This window comes from Lutjanus erythropterus, chromosome 1 (genome assembly GCF_056507025.1).
Source record: "Lutjanus erythropterus isolate fLutEry1 chromosome 1, fLutEry1.hap2, whole genome shotgun sequence".
Lineage (NCBI taxonomy): Eukaryota > Metazoa > Chordata > Actinopteri > Lutjaniformes > Lutjanidae > Lutjanus > Lutjanus erythropterus.
The window spans coordinates 13,679,083-13,700,538 of NC_139317.1; the positions used below are offsets into that span (position 1 = coordinate 13,679,083).

Consider the following 21,456-nt stretch of genomic DNA (forward strand, 5'->3'; position numbering starts at 1 on the left):
AATTGATATTGTGTCTGTCACCATTTCTGAAAGAAACGTATCGTTGAACAAATTGTGGAACATCGTTTTGTGCAGTTGTGACTCACAGTTTCTGTTGTTGGCTTTGCAGCAGCCAGACAGAGGCCAACCAGTTTACAGGGATGGTGTACCAGGGCCTGTTGCTCAGTGAGAGGAAACGACTCCGCACAGAAAGCATCGAAGAGCACATAACTCCCAACTCCGCTCCTGCGCAGTGGCCAGGTAACAAAGTCCCTGCTCTTCTGATCGCTAGCATTTGTGGTGTTAGATTGAGTTAATGACCATCCACACCAAGAATGATAACTATAATTATAAATACATAATTTTTAAATTGTTATAACTCAAGTGTTTGATGGAATTCACACCTAAACTATAATGACAATTGTGGCAAACGTTGGCATCAGTTTGTCAGAGCAATTTGATTAATGATAGGAACACTGACAGCCAATCAAAATCCATCAAATTTACAGGGTAGGGCCTGCAACTTAAAAGTGCTTATATTGCATAATATGGAGCAAATGACACTTAAAAAAAAAATTCTTACCTGAGACATATATGGCTCTTTATTCACATTTATGTTGTTATGCTCTCAAAAACAGTTTTAATTAGATTAATGCTGAGTCTGATCATGATCCAGAAAACTCAGCGAATGCATGGAAAGGGGAAATGACTTATGTGTGAGCATCAAAGACATGATTGAGAGAGAATATGAAAAGCAGAGGGAGAGGCAGAGCAGAGCAGGCAGTCTGTGTTTATGCAGAGAGGCAGATGGTGTCCTATAATAGGAGCTTTGTGGCCTCTGGGAAGGAAACTTAAAGACAGAGACTTATCACGCCATCATACGAATGTTTCATAAACGTGTACTTCTGTGTTGTGCAGAGACAGTGTTTTGTTCTGCTGTTGGAGACCTTTTATGTAAATTACAGTTTAATCTTTTACGTAAATGCCGTGTTGTGTGTATGCGTGTCCTCTCTCTGCAGGTGTGTCGTCCCTGATTTCTCTGTTGGTGTCTGCCAGAGAGGAGGACCAGCCCAAGCTCAACGTGCTGCTGTGTGAAGCAGTCGTGGCTGTTTATCTCTCGCTGCTCATCCATGGCCTGGGCACTCACAGCAGCAATGAACTCTTCCGCCTGGCAGCACATCCCCTCAACAACCGCGTGTGGGCCGCTGTCTTTGGGGGAGGGGCCAAAGTCATTGTTAAGCCAAAGAGGCCCGAGGCCCCACCAGGTACAATTTTCTTTTTCATAGTTAACTGCTAATTTGCGTCCTCATCAGTGTCATTGTTGTCTTTCGTCTTCCTCCCTGGTCTTCATAATCTGTCCCTGATCCAGTACTCCTTTCTTGCCGTTGTCCTCCTCTGCTCCATCTGTTGACTCTCTACATCCTGACTTACCTCTGATCTGAGGCAACGCTTCCATCTCTCAGGCCTTTCTACATAATTACAAAACCCAATTCCCAAAAAGTTGGGCCGCTGTGTAAATTGTAAATAAAAACAGAATGCCGTGATTTCAAATACATTTAGGAGTGTATACAGTACAAAGACAAGATATTTAACATTTAATGTGATAAAGTTCATTGTTTAGAATTTGATGCATGCAACACATTTCAGAAAGGTTGGGACAGGCAACAGAGGACTGGGAAAGTGGCAGAATGCTCAAAAAACACGTGTTTGGAATTGGTAACGGGTGACACGGGTGTCATCAGCTGGGATTAAAGGGGCGTCCTCGAAAGGCTCAGTCATTCGCAAGCAAGGACGGGGTGACGTTCATCACTTTGCTGAAAACTGCGTGGGCAAATTAGTCAAACAGTCAAGTCCACATTTCATATTGTTTTTAGAAAATCAGGGACTTCGTGACCTCCAAGGTTGAGCAACTGTAGTCGTATATCAAGCAAGAACTGCAAAGAACTTTGCTTTCAAAATTTCACCAATTACTGTCCTTGTTCCCAAACGTTTACTGACTGTGTGCTAAAAATAAAGTGTTAAAAGAAAAGGTGATGTATCACGATTGTTAACATCGCCCTGTCCCAAGTCTTTTGGAACGTGTTGCAGGCACCAAATTCAGGATGAGTCTGTATTTATGAAAAACAATCAGTTTGAATATTACATATCTTGTCTTTGTACTCTATTCAGTTGAATATAGGTCTAAAAGTTTTTGCTAATCATTGCATTAAGTTTTTATTCACGTTCTACACAGCATCCCAACTTTTTTGGAACTCTGGGGTGTGTACATAGACGTACACCTAGTCCTGTCCTAAGATGCTGCTGCTGCTGTGTGGTGTCTTGTGTGAGTGTGCCCTCTGCCCTGTGTCTCAGTGCCAGCTGATTTTGAGGCAGCCAGGCCAGACGAGTCTCAGGAGACAGGAAGAACTGAACAGAGCAGCCTCACCCCAAACCCCACTCCCATCCCCACTGAAACCCAGCGCCCCAAACGACCCCCTCCTCCCGTTTCAAGGGGAGAGGGGTTGGGCACTGTGGCACCAGCAACTAAGGCCAGCTGTGAGTAACTGGGCTGGTGGATTGCAGTGCTGGTTTGCAGGATTGCGGTGCATGGTTAACTGCGGATTTGCATTGTTGCAGATGCTTGACTTACACCCCTTCTGTCTCACATGCAGCTACTACTGAATGTCCATTACAAACAGCAAAGCTTACTAGTGCTATGAAGACATAGTCATCTGTGTTCAGTTGATAAGAGAGCAGCTGTGTGTTGGTGTGATTGTGTGTGTCTGTGTGTGTACTGCATCGCATGTACATGTTGTAACATCTTCTGTGCTCATCTCACTGCGTCACTCCTGTTGTGCCACCAAAGCAACAGCTGGGCCCAGCAAGGAGAGTTCAGAGGCCGAGGCTGAGCAGCCCTCTGAGACTAAATCTGAATCTGAGACTAAACCAGGTACACCACAAGAGGTTATTAGACCAATGTAGAGCTGCAGCAGCATGACAAGTTTTGTTTTGTCAAGTTTGGTATATTAAATGATTAAAAAGACTGAATGAACCAGTGCCCTGTTGCATATGCCACCTTAAGTTTCAAACTTCAGATTGTGTCTGAAGCAAAATATTTAGCTAAACTCAGGGGTTCACTTAAGCAAGGAGCCAAGACTTAAGCAAGTCCTTCACACCATTTACTATCATAATACAGTCTTGGATGGTATTAATTTTTTCGTACCTTCATACCATCTTAACAATTTTACTGTTGTATATACAATATTATGACAGTATTTGTGTAAAATAGCGATGCTGTTCTCACAGTTGGGAAACAACACACACTCAGGAGCTCTGCTTTGGTCTTGAGGAGCTGCCGCCCACTTATAAACTCAAACCTTAACTGTACATTTACTGCCGGACAGAAGACTCCACTGCTCCACCTTTTTCTCCATTCAGCGCGTATTCAGCATTAGTTTTTTCCTATGGCATCCTTTAAAATTTAAGTGGTTTTATGCAACCGGGCACAGATTTGTTGTATGTCAGTAGTTTGTCGTAGAGGTAATATCTACATCTTAGACTGATTGTAGCACTTGTGTGATTTGATCCAGCTGTTTGTCAGATGTTTAGAGTAGCTGTGCCCTGTGTGTGTTGACTGAGCTTGACACAGTTCATTCATATTCATCAGGCCAAAGTATTCTGTGCTCACATTGTATTAGTGGAGGGGGGAGATATGGGCTGGCATTTAGACTCTGTATCACTGTGGAGTCTGAGATACCTCTCAGCAGAGCCAAGAGCCTTTTCAAGAGCTGCTTAGGGGGATCTTAAATGCCAGATGTTGATAGGAATCACTTTGCCAAATGTTAATATTCTGCCCTTTTTGAGCGCCGCTGCAAACCTACATGCATGCCACAGAAACACAACCATATGCAAATGTTACACATTGATGCTTCCCTGTCATGTTCTAATTAACACTCATTTTAAAACAAAATAAACATGTTACAATCTCATCATGTTTGCCTCCGTCAACTGCTGTGGATACGAGAAAGTGCTCAGCACATGACTGCTCAACAGATTTGCCATCGTTGTTTGATGTGTTTTCTGTGTGTCTGCGTCAAATGTTGACTGATTCAATTATGTGATGATCTGTGTAGTATCTGTGTGTCTAACTGCACTGTCTACTCTGGTTTGTGTCTTGTCTTGTTTTGTCTGGTGCGATGCCAGAGATAGTCACCCAGGATAATGGTGCAGGTTTGTGCGCAACCTAGTGTGTCTTGCCCTGTGCCTCCACCTTCAACGTTTGTATTTGTGCATTTGTTCCTCTCTTTTCCAAGCGTGTCTTTCATCTGCTGTGGCTTATCAAAGTCACAGGCCTCAAAGTTGTACTGTAGACAGGAACCACATGTTAGACAGGATAAAAGGGACAGTTCAGCCTAAAAACAAAAAATACATGTTTTTATGTATTGCCGGTCAACCATCTAGACCGTTTTTATGTGAGTGGCAGAGTTTTGGACATAGCGACTGTAGAGATGTCTGCCTTTTCTCAAATATACATTTTTTTCCCTAGAGATCATGATCCAGTTACCCAAGATTAGGGCTGGACAGTTAATTGGAATATTATCATGATCGCAGTATGGCTAATATGTAATGTATAATATCCAATTTTCAGAAGCTGCATTTTTTTGATAAAGGAAAAATGTGTGACAAAACAACATTTTAATGAATTACTGTAGTCCTGCAGAGATGCCCTGACCTACAAATCTTGTTCTCCAGATGTAAGAAAACATGTTTGTTCGGTACAGACGTGAAAAAACTTTCTATATACTGAAGTACACTTGCTAATATGCGTCTACTCATGGACAAGAGACTTGTACTCATGACAGCACAGGATGGTAACATTAATGGCATCCTTCTCAGCTGAGCTGTAACATTAGCACCACTGACATATTGTAAGATGGGTGATGCATCTTTACATCCTCCCACTGTACAAAAATAAAGCCAAAATATCTCAGATATGAGCGCTGCCATATTGAGCCAAAGTCTGTGCAGTAGTGACCAGTGTCAGTGCTGCCGTGTCTAATTCCCACTCACACAGCTGGCTGACTCAATCAAATAACTAATTAAAACCAGACTGATCAGAAGAATGAGCACTTGAACGTACATCGGCATGATAAGAACTACCTAAAATGACAGAAGCCATGCTAGAGAAAAATATATATTTGACTTGTATTTGATATTTTGAACTTTGGCCCGTGTCGCACCTGTGAAAATGGAGGGGGTGGGGTTTATGACCTATACCGCAGCCACCCACCAAGGGGGATTGAGGTGTTTTGGCTTCACTTTTGGGGTGCTGTCATGTTGTCCATCCCTATATATATTAATTGTTAGCACCACTGAGCCAGCTAGCGCTATGATACGGGTGGCGGTTGTAGTTCGGTAGAAAGAAAATAGTTCCTACAGGGAACTGCTCACAACAAGATCTGTGGTTTATGTTGAGTTATCAGGCCATGATTTCTGGAGAGAAGGCAGACATCTCTACGGCAGATATCTCCAAAACTCTGCAACTAACACCAAAACAATCTTTATGGATAAATAGTACTACAGGTAAGAGCAAACATTTGGCGGGTGAACTGTCTCTTTAAGCAGTCGTACAAAATGTTTAATTCATCTCTATCATGAATACTCCGCTGCGTGTAGGATGTGGATGCAGTTCACTTCCCCCAGATCTATTTCTTGACCTTCCTTTGGCTTTAAAATGACTCTGAGTCTCAGCTCATCGTCGTCATTTCAACTAAACTGCAGCACACTGCAGTCTGCTGCAAACTGACCTTATCAGAGTTCATTGTGTTTGAAAGATACCATCTCTTTCTCGTTCTTCTCCACCCCTCCCCCCCAGTGGTTCCACCTCAGCCCCCAGCGGAGGATGTGGATCGATACAGACGTAGGTTCAACATGAGGATGCTCGTTCCTGGACGCCCTGTGAAGGAGACGCCGGCCACCCCTCCTCCCGTGCCCACAGAGAGACCCACATACAGGGAGAAGTTCATTCCCCCTGAGCTGAGCATGTGGGACTACTTTGTGGCCAAAGTAAGGCTTGAATTCTACATATGTCGAATCGACTAATGAGATCGGTGATTCATCGCCTCCCTATCTGCCTTTTTCATCTGCTGTTTCTCCTCCATCATTATTTCCTCCCTCTCAGCCCTTCCTGCCGCTATCAGACAGCAACGCTCTGTGTGACTCAGACGAAAGCGGCGCAGAGGATGATGAAGATGATGACGACGCCTTCCTTTCTGACACACAGATCACGGAGCACTCTGACCCCAACTCCTACAGGTACTGCAGGGCTACTGTAGGGCACTTCTTCTGCCAACTAATTTGGAGCATTTGAGGCTGTTCCACATGGTGTTAACATGCATTCTGGGTAATCCAGTGACAGGTGGACAGCTTGACTGTACATGAGTTGACACCAGGCACCATTACAGTGCATCTCGAGTTACCACTTGTGATCTGATCTCACTTCCTTGTTCCATATGCAAATAAACACAAGGGCTATTTTTATCAGTTGAATGTCCATTACTGGCCATTTGACTGTTCAATACATAGATTTAAGCAGTTATTCCTTCGTTTTTTTGTTCAACACCACACTAAACCCCTGTATCAGCCTACATGAGCCTCATGTTTGACCTGTGCAGCAGCCCGGCATGAAAGACTCTAGCCAGGATTTTATATCTGAACTACGATCACAGACGATGGCTTTAATTGATGAGTCAGAGAAGCAAACATGTGCGTCCCTGTGCACCACAGAGCCTCTCTCCTGTCTGCTCTTCACAGCAACATGGTGTTTTTTTTTACAAGGACAGACAAAACTTCAGGTCTTGCATTTGATGCCAAATTTGCAAGAAGGCACAAATGATAAAGAATTTGCAGCAGCTGTTTCACTTCCTGTTGTTGTTGCAACTGTTTCACAGAATTTGCAAGATTGCCTAAACAATTAAGAATTTGTTGTAGACAGCATTTCATAAAGTTTATGAAGTTCGACCTTATTCAACAGCTCTCAAAATTACACATTTTTCAAAGGGATTCTGGGGATATTATGGTTACTAGTGTGCCCACTAACATCCGTTGCTTTTCCAGACAGGTAAGAGCCCAGATATGTAATTATAATTACAGTGATCCAAATGATGTACTTACAGGACATCAGTTGAGTAGGCAGTCCTTCATCGTGGCGCAGGACACATTGTGTACACACTGCTTAAAGAATGGGGTCATGCGATTGGATCTCTGTGTTCCCAATGCATCTTTTGTGCATTCATACCTGTTCAGAGCTGTCTACTTGTGTTCAGATCACTCCTGTTAATACCAGGTGTAAACAGGCTCTATGATTCAGACTTAATCTTCCTGCATTGTCTGTCTGTGTGGTCTGTAGCTGGGCTCTGATCCGCCTGGTTATGGTGAAACTGGCTCATCACAACGTCAAGAACTTCCTCCCTCTCACTGGCCTCGACTTCACAGGTACACACACATCATTGATCCTAAACAGCTCCTTAAATCTAAAATATTTACATATATGAACTGTTAATTGGTGCTGCTGCTGCCTATATACAGTATATATCTATATGTGTTTTTGTTGTAGACTTGCCGGTCACCTCCCCTCTCTGCAACGCTGTGTTGAAGACTTTAGAGACTTGGGAGCAGCTTCTGCTTGAGCGAATGAATAAGTTTGACGGCCCGCCTCCCAACTACATCAACACTTACCCTACTGACCTCAGCGCAGGCGGTGGCCCTGCCATACTCCGACACAAGGCCATGCTGGAGCCGGACAACACACCCTTCAAGTGAGCATTAAATCATACACACTATACAAAGATGGAGACATGCTTTCACAGACTAGGGCTGGGGAGGCAAACGCATTTAAGTAATAATGTTTGCTGTGTTTTAAATTCAGAATAGATTATGCCATTACTAACATTAGCTACTTATTTTAGCAAAGAGTGAATTTAGTTTTTAGATAAAAACACAGTTTGCAGCAACAAATTGAAAGACATAAATCAGACAGGTTACGGCAGACAACAAATGAAAGACATACTCCTACTGCAGAACTAACACAAACACAAATTAAGTCATATACCAAAACAACATAAGTGTAGCTTACGAGCCTGCCTGGATACAATTGATTAGTTTAAAAAAAAAGATTGATCATTGATGATTCAGCCAAGAACATAGAAGATAACATACAAGACAGATGATGCAATACCTCAGAAATTCTGACAGATACATACACAGATCACAAAATACATATAAGTATCAAATCATGAAGGACACTACTTCTTAAAGGACGACTGAATCACTGTTCTTTTCCTGGTTTTTCAAATGGAAACGCCCACTCAGCCATTGCAAAAAGCAGTGACGTAGGTTATAGCGCTGATGATAATTTGACCCAAAAACCTTTGTATGCTGAACAAAATTTGAATGTTCAGCTTTGTATACATGAGGAACTCTATCGGGAAGCTACAAAATTATATAAAAACTTCAAAACAAACCCCACATGAATGTAGTCGCCCTTTAAATATGTCACCTAAGCAACAATTTTACTTTGAGTTTTGAGACAAAGGAGACCTCTCTGCCTTTGTCAGAGGCATCAGTAATAACATAGTAAGTTCATATTAGTTTATGTAATTATAGAATGTATTTTTTGAATACACAGCTGACTTGCACACTCAGAACACTTAATTAAACAATCAGCAGTTCCTGGAGAGACGTGATGTTACTGAAACTTGTTGTATATCTTTCAGGACAAAGAACCACCTGTCCTTTCCAGCCCGGCGTCTCTGGCATTTCCTGGTCAAACAGGAAGTTCTTCAGGAGACTTTGATCCGTTACATCTTTACTAAGAAGAGGAAGCAGAGTGAGGTCAGCAGCACACATGCTCTAAAAAAAGCTGCTTTTTTTTTCCTTCATTTTGACGTTCATTCGCTATGATGATGATTAAACCCACCATTGTTTTATTTAACAAGCCGTGTTAGTTCACTAGAATTTATTTATTTTTTTGTTCACATCCCCTCACACAGGTACTGTATTGGCCCAAATATAAGATAACATTCTATTGGAAAATTACATCAATAAAAGTGGTTTTGTTTCACATTTAACTAATAGAAGTTTAAAAGTTATCTCTAAAACAAAATTATCCTTCTGACCAGCTTCAGTTACCGCCTATCTTGACTGCAAGCGTGTTAGACAGTTTTTACTTGCATGTCAGCAGCAGAAATGCTCTCATTTTATTCTGTGCTCCTGTCTCCACTGGCTAAGTGCAGGATTATGTCTCAGCTCTGCCCCACTGGCAAAACAGTGATCCAAAGTGTTTATTTATGCCTTAAAAGTGTGTTTTTTCAACAATGCACGCATAATTGTAAGGTTGATGTCCAATAAATAGGCACTGAATAAATATCTATATTTGCTGGGCGGGTTTTAATTCCAGACTCTCCCTTCATTTTACCCAGCAGCTTGGAAGCAAATCATAGAACATTTACTACATTTGTACTACAGTACATTTCCTGCCACTAGACAAATTAACTGCTCAACTCTAATCTCTCTGCTCTGATTGACAACATCCATCTGCTCCAAGTGCCAACCACGTGCACTCAATATGTGCACACACACACAGCTGTGCTCATGCCACAATCATATGCATAGTGTCAATGGAAAAGTAGATAAAAAATAGTCACATACATCAAAGGAAAACTGCACAGAAACTTTGGCTGCTCATTTGCTCCTTATGCCTTGACATGCGCAGATAAAACTGGTAGAGACAGACACTTCAGTGTGGCGTGAATGCAGTAGTCACATAAATGTGATGTTTGCAGTCTAGACATAGAGTTACTATCACTTAACTACAGTGCCAGGATTGACAGATGAAGAGACAAAAAAAATGGCTCAAAATTCACCATAATGACCGCATGATGACCATAACAATGTTGATTGATGAGACAAGTAAAAGTCATCAAACATCTGTCATGCAGCCAAGAAATGTAGCATCAGAATGTCATGTTAGAGGACAGCAGAAGCCTAAAAAAGCAGTCAGGGGAAATCTTTTTGCATCCAGGAACAAGTGTAACATAACGTGTAATTAATTACTGAAGCCAAAACTAGACTGTAATTTTATTTTATTTTATTTTAAATGTTTTGTGAAAGACATATTTGGGCCAATTCAGTATGCATTTTAATTTCACCACATTTTTGCATTGCATGTCTGCAGTAGATTATCTATAAGGACAGAAAACAGAATCTATACATTATTCACATCGTGTTTTGCAATGCAAGACACGTTTGAGGTCTTTATCAGAGACCTTTAAACTTTGATCATTTGCTTAAATTAATGACTGTCAGACATTAATTTACATGCCAGACTGTGGGCCAGGCTTTACTCGTCTTTCTGCATCCATGACTTTGTTGTTATACACAGAAAAGTGCTCACTGAGCAGTTATCGCTCTGTTGTTGATATTTTTGTTATTGTCATTATCGTTGCTTTGACTCCTCAGATATCTTAAACCAAAGTACAGAACAGTTCACTGCCTTCTGTGATATCTGGAACTCCTCATTATTATGTAATCACTGTCATGACAGACTGCGACTGTGGCTGCCAGGCCAAAATTAGACAAATGTCCCTTGAATTATGGTCCCAGATGCTTAGTTTTTTGATTATTACATTATTTTCAGTCTTTGCTAACTAGAGTAACCAGATGACTTGATATTAAACTGTAGCAGTCAGATTCATAGTTCATATCTCTATTCATCCTGATACATGACTGTAGCTTCATGCTAATGAGGTGGATTGCATTCAGAGTTATTTACATTTTATCACCAAGTGTACATCAAAGTTCCTTGTCAACCTTTTACATTTTGTTTTCATTCCATGTTTTTATTTTTCTGTGTTTGTGCATGTGTTTGTGTCGTGCCGTGTTGGTGTGTATTGTGTCTATATTGCCTCTGTGTGTGTTGTGTAGTCTGTAGAGAACCATATGGACCGTTTAAGCCCAAACTGCATAGCAGGAGCTAGCAGTCCCTATAAGGTAGTATCATTTACTGTACCAGCCCAGGCCCTGGCTCTGTCTGTCCGTCCGCCTGTCTGTCTGGGAGAGTCACTGCAAAGCCAAGCTTGAAGGAGCAAATGCATTTAATTTCAAAATAATTAATGTGCAACAGTTGCACAGGGTTTAGGTTTTTAGGTCCTGCTTAAAGGGATAGTTATTTGACGTAGGTTTCTATGACATACTGTATTACCTACAGCAGATGTTGGTCAGCACGCCCCCAGTTAGGAGAAGCAGAGAGGGCCACCATCATCAAAGCAAAGCAGTGTACTACTGTGGACAGGGCCAGCAAGAAAATATAATTTAGCCACTTAAAAAAGATCCATCTTAAAAAATCTATATTGTTTAAGGGTATGCTTTATTTAGATTATTTTCATCACTTAACTTGCTGTCAGACAGCCTTTTCTGCTGGGCTGAAGCCAAATATTGTTGTCTCCAAACCCACCAAACTCCACAGGTGAAATCTGTCATTTTACCTTGCAGAACACAGGTGTTGCTGTTCTACTTCTGCCTTGATCTAAAAGTTAGTTTTTGTTATTGTGTTTTTAAGGGTTAGTTCAGATTCAGCACACATATCCCAACAGATTGAACAGATTGAAGCAGAGGTAGACCAGCAACTTGTGTTTTCTGCAATGTAAAATTACTGATTTGATGTATGGAGTTTGGTTAATATGGAGAGGGTAATGTTTGGCTTCTGTAACAGAAGTTTCTCATCAGAAAGGGCTACATTTGGTGCAATTATTGTGTTTTTTAGGTGCGCCTTTGTTAAGTGACTAAAAGACCTCTTGCTGTTGACCCTGTCCACAGCAGTACATTACTTGGCTTCTGAGCTGGTGCTCCTCTCTGCTTCTCCAAACTGGGGTTTGACAACCGTCATCTACTGTAGCTAATAAACTGTGTGTTGATAAGCCTACCCAAAATAACAAACTATCCCTTTAACAGTACCACTAAATTGGGTGAAATGTTCGATGTCTCCGCCCCAGCTTTGCCTGGTAGTGACTGCTCTGGCAATTTTTTTTCTGGCATAAAATCTACTGAAGGCTCTAAAGCTTAGATCTAACGTCTAATCTTTCCCTCTCACTGGGACACCTGTGACATCCACTCACATAACCTCACATCTGATCCCCACCAATAACACGTCTCCCTGTGTTTCTCACTCCTTTCTCCTCTCTAGCTGGACTGATTCTGCTGGAGCCAAAAAGCAAAATAAACCTCCCTTTAAGAGAGTTGGCACATAATAGTAGACCTACTAACATGCATGCTCACTGTCAGGGCTGCGTAAGGCTTGCTAATCGTGCAGGGTGTTGTCACCGGGGAATCCCAAATCAACAGTCAGAATTGTCAGTATTTCATTGTGTGCCGCTACATGTGACATTCTCCTATGATTACTCCTGTCCACCTGTGAATGTGGCTGTACTTTGCGCTACCTTCACATGATATGGGAATATTTGTTGGAGCAGCTTGATGGCCCAAAGCAACGAAATTAACTCAACATAAACATTTTTTTCTGAAAAATAGACAGTAAAAAAAATTCACTCATTGGCCCTGGAGTCCTCTTACTGTAGCTTTAATGTACACTCAACCATGATGTTTTGTGTTTTCTTGGCTTTTTCAGGTGGAGGCAGATCTGGGCTACCCAGGAGGCAAAGCTAAAATCATTCATAAGGAGTCTGACATCATCATGGCATTCGCTATCAATAAGGTAAGCTGTGTGTGTGTATGAGAGAGAGATTCAGTTACTGGGAAGCACTTCACTTTGCAAGTCCATAATTTCATTATCTCCTGGGACGTTTCCTGGAAAGAATTTGGTACTAAGCAAAGGGTAGTTATGTAACCCTTTCCAGGAACCTTTCTCTGAATTTACAAATGCATATCAGTTCCTTTCTAGGAAATTAAAGCAAACTGTTGGTAAGTCCACCTTTGTTGTTGTCTTTTCTTCCCTCTCCTCCCTCCCTCCCTCCCTTTCCAGGCTAATTCCAACGAGATTGTTTTGGCCTCCACTCATGATGTCCAGGAGGTGGACGTGTCCAGTCTGGTGGCTGTCCAGCCCTACACCTGGATAGGGGAGGACTTTGATAAGGAGTCCCGCAGGTGAGATTCAGGGCAGATCATCAGTGGTGTTTCATTCCTCACAGTCAGTTAGTTTTTATTTCTGCGTCATTCCAAACATTTGGTCCAGCCCACATTGGATTACTGTACAATGAGGAAATGTCCCAAGCTTATCAAGGTAGAGACGGGCATATTTCAGTCTATCATTATCGGTAGAAATGAAGCCGATCGAAATCCGATCCTTTATCCACTGTACTCCACCTCAGCCTGCTGGTGTTGCAGCATCGCTCTGCTTATTGACAGCTGGGCTCTACAGTAGACTTTCACTCCATATGAGAATGAAAATGAAAGTGTGAATCTGTAAAATGGTTTGATCGAACCAGCGATTGACCGTTCTGACATCTGGGTTTCTTCAAATACGAGTACACACATTCACTAACAGAGCTGTTATCTCCTCTCTTGTTAGCTAAAAGTAGTGTACAAAACATTTAGCTAACAGCTTCTCAATTTCAGCCATTACAATGGTCATGTTTCTTTCTTTTTTCTTTTTTTTTTAATTTGTACATATTTGATTAATATTAGTATTGGATCAGACTTGTATTGCCAAAACACACTTGGGGGCAACCCTAGTCATTATATACGTATATCCTTTATAAACCTCTACATCGTGAGTTGGACTTGACGCCTGTGAGCCGAATCTGGCACCTTTATGTGGCCCACAAGAACTTCCACATAATATCATTTATGCGATGCAATTATGTCAACGTGTCCCAGAATGCACGCACTGAAGGCGACTAGCCACTAAATATCAGTATACACCAGACAGGGTCTCAGTATCATATATCTGTTTCCCAGCAGTGGGACTCAAGGTGAGTGGTTGTAGCTTATAACATTAATAATAGCAGCCAAGCAAAATGAAAAGAAAAGTTGATGCAGAGGGAAGAAAATTTAATGAGAGATAGAAGCAAATACTTGTTTGTGTTTAATGGAGACACACCGGTTTGTCTTCTTTGTCTTAGACTACTTTGCAGATTTCATGTTTCTAAATAACTTGTATAATAGCTACACTTGAATCTCCATTGCCATTTTTCCTAAATTTTGCTTTCAGAGCTAGTTATTAATTAATTATTAAGTTATTACTATAATTGAGAATAGTTCAATGAAATTAAAACAAGTAGATAGATTATATAGGCTTACATTTATAACCAGCACTTTGAGGGCAACCATAATGTTGATGAAATTAAGTCTGACACCCCTGCTCTACATAATTTCAGGTATTGTATGTTTATGCAAAAGAATTCAAATGAGTTGTGCGCCGAAAATAAAGTTCGTCCTGATAAAGGGCTTGTTTTCCTCGTCCTCCAAGGCTTTGCTGTAGGCAGAGTGCCACAGTACAGGATACGCCTCAGGCATGCTGTAGGCAATAATGTTAGTTATAAAGTGTTTTTGTATCCAATTGCAGGCTGTCAGGACACGTTACACACCTACAAACTAAAAATGAGATTGCCACAGCAGTGCGTTGTGTGCAGGAGGCTGTTCAATCTTTTGTGTTTTTGTTTCAGTCAGCTCCATCAGACATGTCGACCGCTGTCACTGCTGCTGACTACTGGAGCTACAAAGCTCATCATTTAATTATGGATAAGTGTTGATTTGAGCAAAAACTTATATCAAAGTGAATGAATTAATCATTAGTAACTGGTTAATCCATCTATGTGTTTTCTGCTGCCATTGTAGGTCCAGTTCACATTAATTCAACTGATTAAAAATGAATAATGAATTATTGATATATACTGCCGGGAAGTAATGAAAAAAAATGTGATATAATATATAATACAAGGCCCCATCATTCCTACTGGTTTTCCATCACACTGTCAAGATTATCTCCAAAATTAGACAAAAATCTTAGGGACTATTGTACCATATGCTTAGTTTCTTTATTATTACAACAATCCAACTTCAGTCTTTGCAAACTGGAGCATCCAGTCAGATATGTAGTTTATATCTCTGTTTATCCTGCTACAAGACTGTAGCTTCTGGCTTTCCATCATACTTTAATTCCTTGGCTGATATCATCATAATTGTATTAAAATTGTCTTTAAAAAGTCTTAAATTTAACTTTGCGAACCCTGCAGAAACTCTGTCAGCGACTGGCTGACTGTATCTTCTGTGTGTGAATAGCTGACTCAGTCTTTGTGCGTCCTCCATGTGTGAAACGTCTCTACAGAACACTCTGTGACGGGTCGCGGTTGTGTTTTGTTTTGCAGCTCTGACGACATCGACCATCGCTCTTCTCACACCAACATCGCCCAGGCCAGCTCCGTCCCCTTTGCGCCACCACAGATGCCGGTCTCTGCGTCCATGCCGTGGCTCGGCAGCGGGCAGACCAGCATGGGAGCCAGTGTGGTACGAGTCTCTGCACTGTCAACACAGATATACACAAACACAGCCAGACCAGGCAGTGATGGGTATGCAGTTCTCAGTAATGGCCAGCAGGGGGACACTAAGCTCGGTTTTGGAGCCTATAGACAGCAGAGAATAAGTGTTGTCACTCTGCAGTCTTGTTTCATAACAGCCTGTGCTCCACAATAGAGGCTTTAGCCAAGCTAAAAAGAGATTTGACAACTTAGCTTTAATTCTGCGGTCTGTGGGCTGTGCACAGTTTCAGGAGAAGTTTGTATTTGTAATTCTTATCGCTGCCGAGCCAAACTGAGCTGTGCCGACTAAACAACTGCCTGCTGAGTCTATGGAGGCAGATACACAGAGGGGGTGTGTTTGCACGGCAGAGATGGACGCACATAAACACAGATAGCAGCAGCTCTCACAGCCGGCGAGCCAAGGTACAGATTTGCGTCACGCTTAACACTCAGTCAGGGTTCTCCATGTCCCAGCCGTGTTGATAAATGTTGAGTGTGATACACAAAGTGAGACAGGACTGAGGGCGTCATACAGGTTCAGAGGATTACATGAGGGGCTTTTTTAAAAGTCTGCAGTGGGTGTAGTTAGTTAAGATCCAGACATTTAACACCTGGAGCAATGGACAGTAGACCCTTATCTTCTGATGTGCAGCAAAGGCTTAAATTCACCTCCTACATCTTTTTTTTTTTCTTTTTTTCAAAGACATTTTTATTTTTATGTTTTGTCTCTTGAGTCAACAACTTGAAGCGAGGAACTTTGTCCAGCTGTTGCTGTACAGTTAAAGCCTTAACATCATCTGCAACTTTTGAGGACATCAGATATGTTTACAAAAAGTTACTCTGTGGCCACCAAATATTCCATGTAGGTTGCCCCCTGTAGCCACCAAGTTTTAGCCACAAACTGCAAGTCTTCACCAACACAATGTTACACACAACATCCTGATTCCTTTGTGCCTTTTAGTTCAACATTTTATGAAAGCAACAAACATTATTCATTGGTGACCAGCTACCAGTGTTGTTTTTGTTGGGACCAGGGAGCACAGTGATGAAGACAGAACAGAACAGCTTTTTCTTTTATTTTTATTTTTAATTAAAGGGACAGTTCACTCCAAAATCAAACATACATATATTTCCAGCTTGACACATCTATACTGTTTTGCTGTGAGTTGTAGTGTTTTGGAGATTCCAGCTATAAAGATGTCTGCCTTTTCTCCAGTATAATGGAACTGGAAGACATTAGTCGTGTTGAACAAGTATGATTCAGTATTTCATCATTTTATTGATGTTTTTCAGATTATGAAGAGGAATCTAAATAACGTGAAGAGAATGACATCTCATCCCATCTATCAGTATTGTAAGTATCCACACTGAGGCCAGTGTGCATTTAAATTTCCATCATCTTTTGGTGAATTTCTCCTCATTTTCTTTCCCCTGCTATCTATCTATCTCTCTTCTCATCTGTCTGCCACCATCTCCCTCCCTGTCTTTGTCCCTATTTGTCTGTGTGTGTGTGTGTGTGTGTGTGTGTGTGTGTGTGTGTGTGTGTGTGTGTCAGACATGACGGGGGCTCAGGACGGCAGTGTGAGAATGTTTGAATGGAACAGACCTCAGCAGCTCATTTGCTTCAGACAAGCAGGCAACGCCAGAGTCACCCGGCTCTACTTCAACTCCCAGGGCAATAAGGTACACACACACACACACACACACACACACACACACACACACACACACACTGCAGCGCCTGTGTTTTGTCTTCGTGGTGTGATTGTTCTGATTGTGTACTCTTCTTGCAGTGTGGAGTTGCTGATGGAGAGGGCTTCCTCAGTCTCTGGCAGGTCAACCAAACATCCTCCAACCCCAAACCTTACCTGGTGAGATCACCACCACCTTCCTCAACTCCTTCATCACCATCCCTGTACACACACACACACACTGTTTCAGACAAAAAACAAAAATATGTGTCATTTAAATTAACGTGTTTTCCTTGGTCTGTTCCCATGGACAGAGCTGGCAGTGCCACACTAAGACCTGCGGTGATTTTGCCTTTATCACTTCCTCCAGCCTCATCGCCACAGCTGGACAGTCCAATGATAACAGGTCAGCATCTGCACCTGTATTAAACCAACACTAATCTGTCTCTTTATGTATCAGCTGACTGATTTTATCCTTGGTTTACTTTTCTCACAGAAATGTTTGCCTGTGGGATACTCTGATTTCACCTAGCAATACTATGGTCCATGGTAAGAAATGAATAAAACAAACTTATTTTAATGATTTTCCGCTGTATATCAAGATGTTTTCTGATCTGATGCCACATTAAATCCCACCCACCCCCTGCAGCTTTCCCCTGCCATGAGAACGGGGCCACTGTGCTGCAGTATGCTCCTAAACAGCAGCTGCTGATCACTGGAGGCAGAAAGGGCTTTGTGTGCGTGTTTGACATCCGCCAGCGGCAGCTGCTCCACACTTTCCAGGCCCATGACTCAGCCATCAAGGCCCTCGCACTGGATGCCTTTGAGGACTTCTTCGTCACCGGCTCTGCAGAGGGCAACATGAAGGTGACGCATGCTCCGTCACTTACGCACTGACCTGACAAAACACATCAACTTTTACAGTCACGCTTTGAATGTTCACTGACGATTAATGTCTTATTATATGTATTAGATAATAATACATTCATATATATTATAGACCAATCCTGAGTGGGCAGACAAGTCAAATGCTCAGTCCTGATTTATTGCTTATTATGCTATGAGACAAATATTGTAAATACAGTTGTCTGGGGAAAGTTGGACCTCCTGTCTCCTGCATAAGCAGCATAATACTGTATACAGCTGACCCATCTGATGTGTGCAGAGGTAAATGAGGTCATTTTGTAGCAGTCTGGTGTTGCTTGCAGGTGATTTAATTAAAGTAAACCACAGTGGACTGTTGTGTCTAAATCAAAGGCTGCAGAATTATAAACATCTGTCTTGCTGCTTTCAGATGGCTGCAGAGATTTAATGATCTGCAGAAGAAGGTTTTCATATCTGAGTAAAGCAGCTGTGGACTACAGATACTGTCTGAATCACTCATATTAATATATATTAATATTCAGAGAGCAAATTACATCAAATTATCCATACTGTCTTTCTCTTGTCGTTATCTTGCTGGTACGAGCACTGTTAGAGTGTCTAGGAGATGTACGAGGACAGAAACAGTGACACAGACGTGCCGTGCAAATTTAAAATGGTGTCTTAAAGATGATGATAAGGATCAATGTTTTCACTTTCCAATGATGATAATAAATTAGCTTAGTTACATTTTAAACATTTCATTTCTGCACATTTGCTGCAACTCTGTGCAAGTGTTTAATTTGTTCTTGTTCATAAAATCATATTCTGGAACTAATCTCAGCGCAACATCTAAGGCAGTTTTCGCCTCCCTCAGCCTCTGTAGTGCCACATGTGAGTTCTGCTCGTGATCGCCTGCTGGTCCTGGCCATAAATTTGTCAGCTTGATTGTCAGTTGTTATGAATGCTGTTTGATAAAGAACAGAAACAGACTTGTTTTGTACAAAAGAATTTTTACACCACTTTAACAAAGTGTCACAGCGCTCAGATTGAATTCAGTACTTGACAGCCGCAGCAGCACGCTCTGCATAATGAAGAGAATAAAGAACATTTGGCTTTGGTGAGAAAGAAAGAAAAGAAACTAAACGCCGGCTCCATCCCCTCTCCCTCTGCTCTCTCTGCTTCCAGGTGTGGAAGTTAGCCGGCCACGGCCTCATGCACTCTTTCAGCACCGAGCACGCCAAGCAGTCCATCTTCCGCAACATTGGCGCCGGCGTCATGCAGGTGGAGACGCGGCCCGGTAACCGCATCTTCACCTGCGGAGCCGACGGCACTCTGAAGATGAGGGTCCTCCCCGACCGCTACAACATCCCCAGCAGCTTGGTCGACGTCCTGTAACGCCTACTTCCACTTCTGAGGGTCCAAAGAGGAACGAGACGGAAAGAAAAAAAACACACAAAAAGCTTATGTAACACTCGCTAGGCATTTATAGTGTAACAGATGGGAAAGAGTTGGTCAGAAGATCATCGAGCTTTTGGCCTCTTTCAGAGTGTGCAGTGTTCACGGGTTTACACTCCATGTAAATCATATCCAGAATGAGAAAACGGAGCTGCAAATATTTTTTTTTCCCAAAGGCTGAAAGCAAAGTTACAAAGCAAAAGGTATCATACTTGATTTTAAAGCTAGATTTATTGTAATTTTATTGAAGAATCTCTACTCTTAGAGTGTGTCCATAGGGAAGCTATGCATGTCCTGTTCTCGTTACGCGGTGCAATCACAGGTCTATTGATAGTGCTCTGTAAAAGTGCTCAAGCAAAAATTTTAAAAGTGTGTAACTGTCGTCATTTTGTGCCCACAGCTGAAATCTCTTAGCATCTACTGTAACCAGCACTGTGGTTTGTTATTAAGTCAGTGGTTTCCAGTGTGAATCGAGTTGTTGGAATCTGCATTTTGTTTCAATGGTTTTTGCCCCTCCCCCTCTCCTTCTGCCTTTTTGCCCGGCTTTTCTCAGCCCTTATGGAAGAGTTGATGGTGCATTGCTCCTATAGTGACAACCCCCCCCCCCCCCCCCCCCCTACCCTTCATTTCACTGGCTGCCCGTGACTCACTCCGGCTACTCCTGGTCTGGGCTCGACCCGGCCCGGTTTCGGTCCTCGAGTGCGTGTCCACTCTGCTGTGTCTGCCATCCGTGCGCCTGCCCGCCCTCCTGCCCTCAAATGCCTGTTTGTGTGGCAGACTCACTGCTAGAACATTCCTGTTTGGAAGATGATGTGTTTTATTCCTGTGACTGTGATTTCAATGTTTCCATCTGTCTGGTCCAAAACCTGAACGCCCACTTCACCCACCCACCCAGAGCAGAAACACAAAGGTTCACTTCTGGTTTTGCACAAAATATTCTTTTTTTTTTTTTTTTTTTTTAATTTTATTATTTAATTTATTTATATGTTTGTGTTTGTTTGGTTGACCATTCCTTTGTAAAACTATTTAACTTATTGCCTTTTATTTTAGGAATGTAAGGGGTTTTACTTTATCTGACTGGGAGATGTGCAACACAGTCTACTGTATGTAAGTGTGTGTTACCTCGCTAGTTGTTTTTACTGTTTCATCCATAAGGAATAGATATTTGCACTCAAATTCTGGAGACACTAAAAGTTTATTTCAAATAAATAGGTTATTGAAGAAGAAACTGTTATATACAAATGAATGTCTGGCTTTATTTGGCCTAGTAGTAAAACATTTGAAATAGTTTTAATATATAAATTATATAAATATATATATATATATGAAATACCACAACAGCTTGTACAAACATGAAAGCATTTCTTTATTTTTTGGTTTGTATCATACCAGCTGGATTAGTTGTAACTTTTGTTAAGTGTATGTATGGTATTTATTAAAGAGATTTGTGTTTCTCTCCCTCTCTCTGCCCACTATGTGTACTGTATGTATCTTAAGTGTTTTACCGATGGTCCTACTGGTGTCTGGTGTGTATGTGCGTGTGCATGTAATAATGCAAAAAGAAGCCAATATCATGGGTAGACGCTTACTAGGGCACTTGAGCCTGGAGGAGTGTGAGAGAACAGGTCATGGTCAGAGTTTTACCTTTGTAAAGTGAATAAATTCTTTTTATTTCATCAGGGTGATTTGGCGCCGTTTGTTCTTTTCTGTCAAGAGGAATGAAGCGAGCGGGGACCGCGCTGCTTCATTACAGACGCAGGTGGAGTGTTTATATGTACACAATATCAGGGGAAGATCTATATAAAAATACATAAAAGATCACTGTCATGCAAATACGCTAAATAATGTAACAATTTACAACACAAACGATCAGAAAAAGTTATAAGTTAAATTTGTGTAAACTGTTTGATACAAAATGCTAAGTTTTCACACCATTAGTAACTCCAAAGTCTCACATG

General features: G+C 41.7%; 1 protein-coding gene across 2 annotated transcripts in view; it reads left to right on the forward strand.

The window, feature by feature from the left end:
- Positions 1–21,174, forward strand: part of dmxl2 (Dmx-like 2) — a 60,641-nt gene extending 39,467 nt beyond the window's left edge. The window contains exons 37-56 of one of the 2 annotated variants that reach the window (XM_084711279.1): positions 110–240; positions 999–1,244; positions 2,332–2,514; positions 2,825–2,908; positions 5,834–6,024; positions 6,140–6,273; positions 7,367–7,452; positions 7,574–7,775; positions 8,733–8,850; positions 10,942–11,007; positions 12,641–12,727; positions 12,995–13,116; positions 15,339–15,477; positions 16,782–16,842; positions 17,044–17,171; positions 17,282–17,359; positions 17,494–17,585; positions 17,676–17,728; positions 17,829–18,046; positions 19,229–21,174. In XM_084711279.1, coding sequence (XP_084567405.1) covers positions 110–240; positions 999–1,244; positions 2,332–2,514; positions 2,825–2,908; positions 5,834–6,024; positions 6,140–6,273; positions 7,367–7,452; positions 7,574–7,775; positions 8,733–8,850; positions 10,942–11,007; positions 12,641–12,727; positions 12,995–13,116; positions 15,339–15,477; positions 16,782–16,842; positions 17,044–17,171; positions 17,282–17,359; positions 17,494–17,585; positions 17,676–17,728; positions 17,829–18,046; positions 19,229–19,438 — 2,629 coding nt within the window. In that variant the 3' untranslated portion in view covers positions 19,439–21,174. The remainder of the gene's footprint in view (positions 1–109; positions 241–998; positions 1,245–2,331; positions 2,515–2,824; positions 2,909–5,833; positions 6,025–6,139; positions 6,274–7,366; positions 7,453–7,573; positions 7,776–8,732; positions 8,851–10,941; positions 11,008–12,640; positions 12,728–12,994; positions 13,117–15,338; positions 15,478–16,781; positions 16,843–17,043; positions 17,172–17,281; positions 17,360–17,493; positions 17,586–17,675; positions 17,729–17,828; positions 18,047–19,228) is intronic. The other variant, XM_084711356.1, reaches the window with a different exon arrangement.
- Positions 21,175–21,456: the final 282 nt, after the last annotated feature.